This window comes from Zophobas morio, unplaced genomic scaffold (assembly GCF_036711695.1).
Source record: "Zophobas morio isolate AGI-343-1 ecotype UQ-CSIRO unplaced genomic scaffold, CSIRO_AGI_Zmor_V1 ptg000582l, whole genome shotgun sequence".
NCBI lineage: Eukaryota > Metazoa > Arthropoda > Insecta > Coleoptera > Tenebrionidae > Zophobas > Zophobas morio.
In genome coordinates this window covers 34,457-44,040 of record NW_026972685.1, presented here as the reverse complement: position 1 = coordinate 44,040, position 9,584 = coordinate 34,457, and the positions used below count along the sequence as shown (strand labels likewise).

The following is a 9,584-nucleotide window of genomic DNA, read 5'->3' as shown; positions in this document are numbered from 1 at the left end:
ATGTACAACTCAAGCTCGCACACACCAAGGAGAAATGGGAGAGGGTATGATAATGATAGTGGCTAATTATTAAGCCCGGCTCCCAATGAAAATATTATTGCCATGTGACTTAAAACGCTTTTTATTATAAAACTAGTCAGTTAAGTATAAGAACTGGGCATTAAACAAGCCATAACAAAAAAAAAAGAAGACACGCATTCTACATTTCTTTAATGACTTTGAAAATTGGGCCATCGATTTAGAGCTGCAGAATACAGCTGCGTTCCGCTCTTTTTGGGCTAGTAATACGGTTGTCCATCTGGTTAGGTCTGCCATATAATCCGCGAATAGAAGTGACGACGAAAATAATCCATGAAGAACTTCAACTTTAAAATCCAACAGATTTGAATGAACCGTTTCTATAAAAGCTGCCAATAATTTTTTGTCCTTTGAAGTAAGGACCTAGGAAAGTTAAACTTGGCCTTCTTATAGATAATTCCTCTGCGTCAAACTTTATTGAAGGCTTTCTCAACGTCTAAAACTACTATTGCTGCATATTTTCGATTTTTAAAGGTTTTAGTACCACAATCTGAAAGTCTCAAAATCTGTTAAGTTGACAACTGTTTTTTACGGAAACCTGATCGACACTTTGGAATAATGCCCTTTTCTTTCAATCTTGCGAGTATCACAGTGACCGCGGTCTTATAGTAATATGGGTCGATGGTCTTAAAAAAAGTTTCCTGGTTTTATTCTGGGATAAAAACAAATTCTGCTAACTTCGAACGATTTAAAAAGTAGGATATGCTTAACATCGAATTAAAAACCGCATTTACATAGACAGTAGCCTTAGTAGTATATAGTTTGAGCATTATAGGATGTAAATTCTGGTCCCATAACCTTTTTGGTCCTAAACGAATTGATTATATAACTAATTCCTTCGCAACTAGTATTATAAAGATTGTTAAATTTGTAGTTAGAAGTCGCCTTAAACCAAGGTCCCCCTCGAAACGAAGGCAAGATTTGAGCAAAAACGTTAGATTTATGTCATAGTATATCAGTGGTATAACTTAAAAATTGCGTCAAGGGTCGAAGGGATTAAATTTTCAATACAAGTCTATAGAACGTAAACATTTTAGCTTTTGTTTCCAAAGTTGCTTTTAGTTTTACCATTTGTTCATTGATAAAATATTAAAATTATTGTAGGCTTTTTTATCCTTAACTAGCTTGCCTTTATATATACTAATTTAAAAAACCGTTTCCTTTTAATCTTCTGCATAATAGCGGGATACATTAGTAAGTCAAAGGATCTAGAAGGCTTCGAAGTTGAGTCTTAATTATAAGCATTTTAGATTGTTGATTCTCAATGATTGACTGCATCGACGATACCTGGCTCTAACGGATGAAATGTATACTTGTTAAAACTTTGGCCCACGTTTAAAAGTTGTCCAATAATTTATTTTAATAGTATATGAGCCTCCAGGGAAAACAGTACTGCCATCGATAAGAACTGGGCTAAGCCAGAGACAACTCGTTAATAAATTTTATACTTGCAGTGACATACGATTAGAGAAAGATAAGTAATGTCTTGTCTGTCATAAGTGGCGGAAGAAGTTTTAGGTGAGCAGGCCAAAAAGAAAAATCAAGAAATTGCGCTATTGAACAATATAGTAAAAGAAAAAATGTTGTACAATATTGAAGAATAACTTTTAGTGAAGTAAAAATTCACTTAATTTGCCTTTCAGTGCAACGAAAGTACTGACATTACACAATGTTGCCAATTACTGATCTTTGTTCTAATTTCGACGAGGATAACACAGCCAAAGAAGAACTATTATAAGAGAACTTCTAACTGCAGGAAACGGAATGGAAGTAATGAAAGTAATAAGCAATTATGTTGAAAAACGTGATGTACTTTCGAAAAAGTTAGCTGCTTCTGTACAGGCGGAGCTGTTATCCTAAGATCACGCTCCGATCTTGCAACATTGGTGAAATAAAAGTTGCAGAACAGTAACGACACACTGTATGCATAACTGCCCAGCACTAGCGACAAAAACGTTGCCAGTATAGTTGCCAGGCATCATGAAACTGGCAATAACTTTGGTGAAAGCAGTCAAAAACAGTTCACTTAATACGCGTTTTTCAAAATTTTGTGCTCTGATTAGGGCTCCAAGCACATATTACCTTTTTTCTTAAGGGGGCTCGTTGACTCTCGAAAGAAATAGGTTGGGAAAATCATGAACAGTGAGAAGAGCTAAGCGAATAAGGAATCACCGATTTGTTGGAGCAGCTTTCTAGCGAGATACGACTAACCGATCTTGTAGACGTTTTTGAACACTATATCATTTTATATGTAACTACAACGAAACTGGGGGGTAGCGCAAACATGGTGTTTGAAGACAAACTTCGCGTTTATTTGCAAATTCGAGCTGCGGATAGAAAAAACTGAAGCAACAAATTATTTAGCTCATTGACAACAAAAATTCCTTATTACAGTCGAACTTCAAAAAAATGCTTTACGTGACCTCCGCGAAGTTAAAAGGAGTTTTCGAGGTAATTTTTGAAATAGGACGACGTCGAGACAAAAGCTGTTAAAATTAATTCGAAACTCTTTCAGTGTTAGTGTAGAAGGATTCCGAACCGTAAAATGATAGCAACTGCAAAGATACGTACGAAGCAGGCATTAACCTCAAAAAGTCCTGGTTCACATAAGCAATCTCATATGATAAGCTTGGAGATAACGCTTTGCTGTATCTTGTGATGTTTTCAACCACTTTTTCGTGCGAAGAGGAATTTCCAATTGTGTTTAACCAAAAACAAGTAGAGGCATCGTTGGCCGCTACTGACGACATGCGTGCAGCTTTGAACAGCAGTGCCAGTCCCGTAATTTCGCAACTGGTAAATAAACTGCAAGTCAAAAATCACTTTTTTTTCCACATAAAACATTGCATAATTCTAACAAGTAACAATTAATAAACTAATTTCAATTAGGTCTTTTTCATAAAGGGGTTCGCGACACATCATACTTATGCCTGGGCGGTCCGCTGCTTTTAAAGATTGGGAACCACAAGTTTTGAATGTTCGGGACAATCCATAACTGTTAGGGCTCGTAATAAGTGATTACTTCTCCCTTTAAGGTGAGCGTTTACTTTTTGGCGTGGTGGGTAATCTGACAGCAACCTTTTAGTTTTCTAGCCTGCCTTTTCCTTTTTTACCGGGAAGCCTATAGAGTATAAACTATTAATGGCGGTGCTAGTTACCTTAAGGAGAAAAAATTGAGCCTTACAAACCTCCTTACTTCATTGTATAATAACAATAATATCATTTTCTCGTATAGACCACTAATAGTAAATTTCAAATTTAGTAATTTATATTCCTCAGAGTGGCGGTCTGGAACCGGTGTAACAGGTAGTGGGGATAGAAAATTATTGTAAAGGTTCGAGTGTTTTTAAAAAAAATACCCTAAATTCTTTAAGAGTTACTGATTTTTTTTTCTCAAATAAAGGGAAAAAGGATAATTGATTTATAAAAAAAAAAGGCAGACTTACCTCTTATGGGTGAAGAAAGAAAAATAAGAATTTTGAATTCGTCGAACATCCTAGCCGGAACTAAACTATGAGGAATATTTAGAAGTGCAATGAAAGACAGTGTGAGAATATGGTATATCTTTAATAAGAAATTAGAAAATTAGAATAGCTAAGAGAAAAGAAAGCAGTTTTAAATTCTGCGGTTATTAAGTTAACGCTTTACTGCCCTAGCAGGCATCTCCTGTAAGGGCATAAAATAAAACAGCATCTCCAAAGAAAACTGGTTTTTAGAGTCACTAGCACTCATTGCCCTTAAGTATAAAATGGTCTCATGATCCCTTTCGGGCTATATATTATATTAATGGGGTCACTTTATTAATACACAATTTTAATTTTTTTCCGAATTATTTTTTGAAAGTTAAGAGAAAGTTATTTAAATAGTTATGATTCCCAATAAAAGCCAGCGTGTATAATGAAACGTACCAGTTTCTTCTTGACCACAATAATCATAAGCGTTTAGCAATTTGATTAATTTAAATTTCAAAATGATATAACATTTTAAGAGTTAATTACGCGAAGGCATCGCCTTAGAAAGCTTTTAAATTTTAAAACTCCCCTTAATTTTTGGTCAGCAGTATGCAAAGGAATAAATAAAGCCTACAGAAAAATCTTTGGCAATAAATGATGACAAATTTAAGATAGATATTCTTTTTTTTCCCTCTAATAAGCTACTACGCTCCGTCCTACGAAGAGGTCAACGCTTTATCTTATTGTATTTCCTTCCAAGAGAGTTAATACCCACTTTGACGTGTCAGGTAGCTGCCAAAAACCACCACTGGGGAGGTCGGTACATGCTTTGCTTTATGAACTAAAATTGAACTCGCATTTCTGAGGATGTTTAGCGTACGCGTCCATGACGAGCTAAGTTACTCATTTAAGTTTAAAGCACTGGAAGCGCAATTCGGTTTTTTAATATAATAAATCACTACACGCAGTGAGACCTAACCTGCCCGGATTAAACTACTGGTGCTGGAAGTATAATGAGTCAATTATTGCACTTTTGGCGTATAGAACGACCCTTGTGTGCAAATTGGTCTGCAAAGTACGTCTCAGCAAAGGCGAAAAAGGAGAAAATCTAAAGGGGCCTTAGTGTGAAAAGTAATATGCGATCACGTGAGAGGTTAATTTTAATATTGTACTTCCGAGACGCCAACAAATGCAAGCGCATAGGGCTTACCTTACTAATCTTTTTTTCCTTCGTTATATATATATTTTTAATGCCTCCAAAGAAACACAGTATAACCCAGGAGAAGGCCCAAAAGGTTGTTGAAGACAAAACTTTTGGGCTTAAAAATAAAAAAGGTCCGTTATATGTTATTATCTTTATTTACAAACTTAGAATTGTAAACTAGGTGCAAAGCAACAGAAGTTTATATCACAGTTAAGAGCTAGCACAAAAAGCAATTATATGAAGAAGGTTTTTTTACTTTTAGTACATGCCCAAAACCGAAGCTGATAATTCAATTTTAATTTTTTTAGGTTTTTACAGTTTTGCTGCGACTTTTATATCTTTTTCTAGCTTCATTTTTAAATTATTAGGAAGATAAACAGAAGGCAACTAAGTCAGTTGATGAGAAAATAGGAAAAAATACCTTTTTTAAACCTCTTATCGTCCCCGGTGATCATTTTTAAGTCCTTTTTAGTAAATATTATTTATCTACTTTTCATTATTACTTTTTTAAGCTAAAACTGAAAAGACTGTCGTTTGTAGTCTTTACAAAAGGGGCCTTTGTGCGAAAGGTGATAACTGTAAATTTTCTCATGACTTGTCGTCGCTCAAAGGTTTGCTTTGTGAGAATATTTGATATTATTGGTTGAAGTCTGTCAGCTTTTAAAGATAGTTTGTCATTATGTTATAATAAAATTTTTTTGTTAATTTTGGCCTAAAGGTCTAAAGTTTAATTTTTACGCCATGTTTTGTACTTTGTTTTAAGTAAACTTTTGTCGGTAGATTTCTCAGAGCCTAAACAAAGAAGTATTCCAGCGGGTCTGTCAGAAAACTCTACTTCTATTGTCTCGTTCATTTTTTCTTTTCGAGAACAAAAAGCATTCAGATTTTTTTAATTCATCCGATTCTTTGAGTTTTCTTTTAATTTACTAAAAGTAAATAAATTTTTTTGGTTTGAAAGATTTGCAAGTACTTCTTGACAGCTTGCGAAAAAGGTTTGTTCGGCCCTTTATGGCAGTGTCCCCAATGGTACTTGCTTTTGCTATTATTAACTTTTAGTTTGTGAGCTATGTTCATGCAGGAAGAACATGTATATACCAGCATACTCTTCCTGCAGGCTATGTACTCAATAAGGATAAAAGCAAAGACGAACGGATACTTGGGATCAGCATTGAGGAGTTAGTAGAACTCGAGGTAGTGTTCCTTCGCACTGAATGCTCTACATTAAAAGGCTTCCTGTGTATTTAGCGAGAAAAACTTAAAGGAGTTTTAACCCCCGTTAACGAGGACACATTTGCGATTTGGAAGTCCGCTTATTTAGAAAAGAAATGTCGTGAGAAACCCAACCCAAAAAGTATTTACGCTAATAAAAGGACAGGAAAAGAACTTTTCATGACAGCTCCCTCTCTCTTTAAGGTTCTTAAAAACCTTAAAATTAGGGCGTCATGGATATTTACCACAATACAGGACGAGTATAACTCATCTGAGTACGGTGGTAACAAACACACAAACGGATCCGACTACGCCCTTGACTTACAAACACTGGAGAGCGCATTGGACGAGGATGTTCATAGAGAAACTGAATGACGCACAAGCCTCCGGTGCAAGGCAATAAAAAGTTAACATGTAATTTTCAAGCTTATTTGGCGGCTAGTATTTACTACCAACCTGGTCTCTCCTCTTTGAGTAAATATTGAAAGGAAAGAATAGCTCGGGTTTTCTGGTTGAGGTTAGTTTACAAAAGAGACGCTAGGCGGTAACCCCTTGCCGAATTTATTACTTTATGTAGTTAAGTACCTAGACCACACAGCTAAAGTACCTGAGAGGTTGCCCATATTACGAGCCTTGGAATTCGTACAAATAAAGTGCTCTATAAAGCCAAGGTCGCTTTTATAAATATGTATTAAAATTAAGGTAACCACTATAAAATAGTTGCTTATAAATATCCCTATTATCATAGTATTAACGTTAACTCTGTCTCGAGAGTTCACACAACCTAAGGCCCATTTATTAAATCTGCTGTATACGATCGGTAATACTTTAAGTTTTAGCCAATAACAACTCATTCGTCGTTAAAACTTTTCTCTCCAAAGGCTAGGCGTGTCAGTACGGCTTGTAAGGGCGATAGGTCATTTTGCTCATGTCAAGGGCTGAAGTTCGGTAGTGGCTGCTTCCTCCTGGCACTTGGTACCCACTCGCAGAGGGCCGGGGGTAACTAGTGGTCGGAGGGTAAAGAGCAGTCGGGGGCGGATGCCTTTGAACGGGAAGCTGCTGGGCTTGTCTTGATGGCGGGTTACCCGCACCAATGCTGGTGCCATAGCTGCTATATGGTTGCAAGGAGGAATGAGACTTGCTCGTAGACTGGTCGTAGTAGTTGTCATAAGCGCTTTTAGCTGGCGGAACATCTAAAAATTGGCTCCGGTCGTAGTTATTTATGCTAGAGTATTCGTTCTTATTATCGGATGCCCCCTGCATGCTATTATGATAAGGCAAAAGCTCACCGGGCCTAATGTTCTTGGAAAATGGCGAGGGATCAGTCGCTCTACTAGTATCGCTTTCCTTATAGCTATCGAAGTTTTTATAAGCAGGATAACCAGTAACTGTAGAGTACTCTTTTGAATCTCTGAAGCTGTATTCATTAGCAACAATTTGCTCCCGACCGAATTCTCTCGAGACGCGCTCAGTGTCCCCGTTGTAGTAACCGTAAGGGTCGCTGCTCGCATAATCCCTAATGTCCCTGCGACTCCTACCAGTGTGGCCAGCTCTATGAACATTATCAGGGGATAAGCCACGCCTAATGTAGTTTTCTCCGTGTGTGGAATAGTGGGCGCTTCTATAATGGTCGTCAACTTCGTAGCTCTTTTCCCTTCCTCTAGAGGGTATGTACCCTATCCAAACTTCTACTTCTTCGAGAGCCTCTTTCACGGCCATAATCCCTCTCGTAATCATGTACAGGTTCATATCCTCGGCGTCTTTCCCTCCCAATGCCACCACCCCTTTTTTTTTCGTCTGCTCTTTCTTTTCTTGCTTCTCTGGACCTCTCCCTGCCCCTATCTTTGTCTCTTTCTCGAGGGTCCCAGTGACGGTAACCGCGACCACGATCGATGTCTTCGCTTTTCTGGCGGAGAACGGGGCCATGAGGACTGTAATAGTCGAGCTCACTTCGGCGAGCTAGTAATTCAGATTGCTTGGGTAACGCCTTTTTAATCTCAAGCTAAAATAAATTAAATGAGGCCAATTTGGTAATATATTATAATACTCAGAGACCCGTCTACCATCAATTTCAAAAGTAAGTTCAGACTTAGCAAGCAAATATTCAACAGTTTCCTCGCTATCAAAGGAGATAAAACCAAAGCCTCTTGGTTCTCCAGTGTCCCGGTTGTACATTAAGAAAGCTTCTTTTATAACACCTAACAAAAAGTGCGTGAAAAGTGGTATATAGTCTAAAAGGTGAGAAGACACCGTAGGGTTCAAAACACTTTCGTAGTTTCTTTTCATCAGCATCCAAGGGGACGCCTCCAATGAACAATTTCTTGGTTCGGAAAGTCTCGATGGACTGGACGGGAGGCTCCTCGCAGTCCTCACGAGGAATAGCAAGTTTGGGATCAATCTAGTTATTGTTTTGTGTAAAACTATTACAACTTTATTGAAAAAATAATAACTCTTATAAACGACTTAAAAGCGTGTGACTCTGAACTAAGAAACTAACTAATTGATCTTTAACCTGTCGATCGTCTATGAAGTGTGGACTATCTGCAAGAACTTTTTCACAGTTAGACGGATCAGCAAAAGTAACAAAACCAAAACCACGAGGCCTCCCATGGCCGTCTCTTATTACTACGCAATCGGTAAGTCTTCCGTACCGGGAAAAATACTTTTTCAAGGTGTCTAATAAAACACAAAGATTTTAGAGCTACTAGGAAAAAAAGGTAATAAATGAAAAGAATAGAACCCAAGTTGTTTTATTCCATTTCTACTTTTAACAATATAAGTAGAAATGTTATAGAAATGGAAATCGACTATTACCGATATAATATAAAAATATAGGTGTGGAAAAAAACTAATTATAATAAAAAAACATAACAGTAGTAACAGTTTTTTTTTATTTAAGCCTGCCAAGCACATACTAATCATAGTTTGTGAAGTTAGTTTTAAGTTAAGTTAAAATAAATAAAAACTAATAAACGAAAACCATCAGTCGTGTTCCAACTTAGCCCGCCCAAAAACATTTTGCCTGGTTCTGAACCCCTATCATGAAGATTCCGAACGTCACTCATTCTTCAATAATATAACCGTTTACGCTAGGTTAGCCAAACCGATACTCTCAAATAGAGCTATTAGAATAAATACACAACCTCTGAAAGTTGTAAAGACCGGATATAGCTTCCCGCTGACCTCCAAAAGTTAGTGATCCACGCGGTGTAAAAATGTGTGTGCGCTTGTGTGCTCTTTTTTTTTTTAAGGTGTGCGTGCTTCGTAAATCTGAATCCATTTGAAGCGATTCGCTTAATATATACAATTATGTTGAGCAACTAGTAAAGGAACTTATGCCTTTCCAATAAGCTTTCACTATGTGTTATAACCTTACGCGCCCGACCCCTAGAGATACATTTTTTTTTTTTGACTTTACATTCCGGATCACATAACTACTGACTGTGTTGTAGAGGAACTCGACAATAGTGAAAAGGTTAATTGTTTGCCACTACGTGTTATTCTATAGGGTAAAAGGTCTTAAATTACGTAGACATTATTTAACCGAGCGGATGACTTTGTAAAGTTAAGTTTGACTAATTGGCTCGGCAGTGCTCTTATTTCTTAAAAGTCTATTTCATACATGTTAAAATCACAAGTTC

The 9,584-nt window shown here is 37.0% G+C and overlaps 2 protein-coding genes and 1 long non-coding RNA gene across 4 annotated transcripts; 2 read left to right on the top strand and 1 right to left on the bottom strand.

The window, feature by feature from the left end:
• The first annotated feature begins 3,517 nt into the window (after positions 1–3,517).
• LOC135121432 (uncharacterized) lies at positions 3,518–4,391 on the top strand. Its single transcript, XR_010278973.1, has 3 exons — positions 3,518–3,636; positions 4,139–4,256; positions 4,319–4,391. It is a non-coding gene; the product is annotated as an uncharacterized LOC135121432 (long non-coding RNA).
• A 14-nt stretch (positions 4,392–4,405) lies between these two features.
• Positions 4,406–6,335, top strand: LOC135121431 (zinc finger CCCH domain-containing protein 15 homolog). The gene is made up of 10 exons (XM_064045756.1): positions 4,406–4,428; positions 4,499–4,865; positions 4,916–4,980; positions 5,103–5,181; positions 5,247–5,345; positions 5,515–5,576; positions 5,693–5,760; positions 5,866–5,925; positions 5,980–6,147; positions 6,199–6,335. The coding sequence occupies exons 2-8, from the start codon at positions 4,667–4,669 to the stop codon at positions 5,912–5,914; spliced, it is 621 nt and encodes a 206-aa protein (XP_063901826.1). The 5' UTR covers positions 4,406–4,428; positions 4,499–4,666; the 3' UTR covers positions 5,915–5,925; positions 5,980–6,147; positions 6,199–6,335.
• A 376-nt stretch (positions 6,336–6,711) lies between these two features.
• On the bottom strand, positions 6,712–9,042 carry LOC135121430 (RNA-binding protein Musashi homolog 2-like). 2 transcript variants are annotated; one of them, XM_064045755.1, is made up of 5 exons: positions 8,924–9,042; positions 8,456–8,619; positions 8,194–8,341; positions 7,999–8,141; positions 7,515–7,945 (listed from the first exon to the last, which is right to left on the bottom strand). In XM_064045755.1, exons 1-5 carry the CDS (start codon positions 9,006–9,008, stop codon positions 7,604–7,606), a joined length of 882 nt encoding a protein of 293 aa, XP_063901825.1. In that variant the 5' UTR covers positions 9,009–9,042; the 3' UTR covers positions 7,515–7,603. The 2 variants fall into 2 exon arrangements, with proteins under 2 accessions (XP_063901824.1, XP_063901825.1); XM_064045754.1 differs by lacking the exons at positions 8,194–8,341; positions 8,456–8,619; positions 8,924–9,042 and having other exon boundaries at positions 6,712–7,945; positions 7,999–8,090.
• Positions 9,043–9,584: the final 542 nt, after the last annotated feature.

Excerpts from the sequence above, each read along its gene's own strand:
- LOC135121430 (XM_064045754.1), bottom strand. The coding sequence starts at position 7,869 with ATGGCCCCGTTCTCCGCCAGAAAAGCGAAGACATCGATCGTGGTCGCG.
- LOC135121431 (XM_064045756.1), top strand. The coding sequence starts at position 4,667 with ATGCGATCACGTGAGAGGTTAATTTTAATATTGTACTTCCGAGACGCC. Across the intron at positions 5,346-5,514 it reads TGACTTGTCGTCGCTCAAAG|ATTTCTCAGAGCCTAAACAA; the intron begins GTTTGCTTTGTG and ends TTTTGTCGGTAG. Across the intron at positions 5,761-5,865 it reads TTATGGCAGTGTCCCCAATG|GATAAAAGCAAAGACGAACG; the intron begins GTACTTGCTTTT and ends GTACTCAATAAG.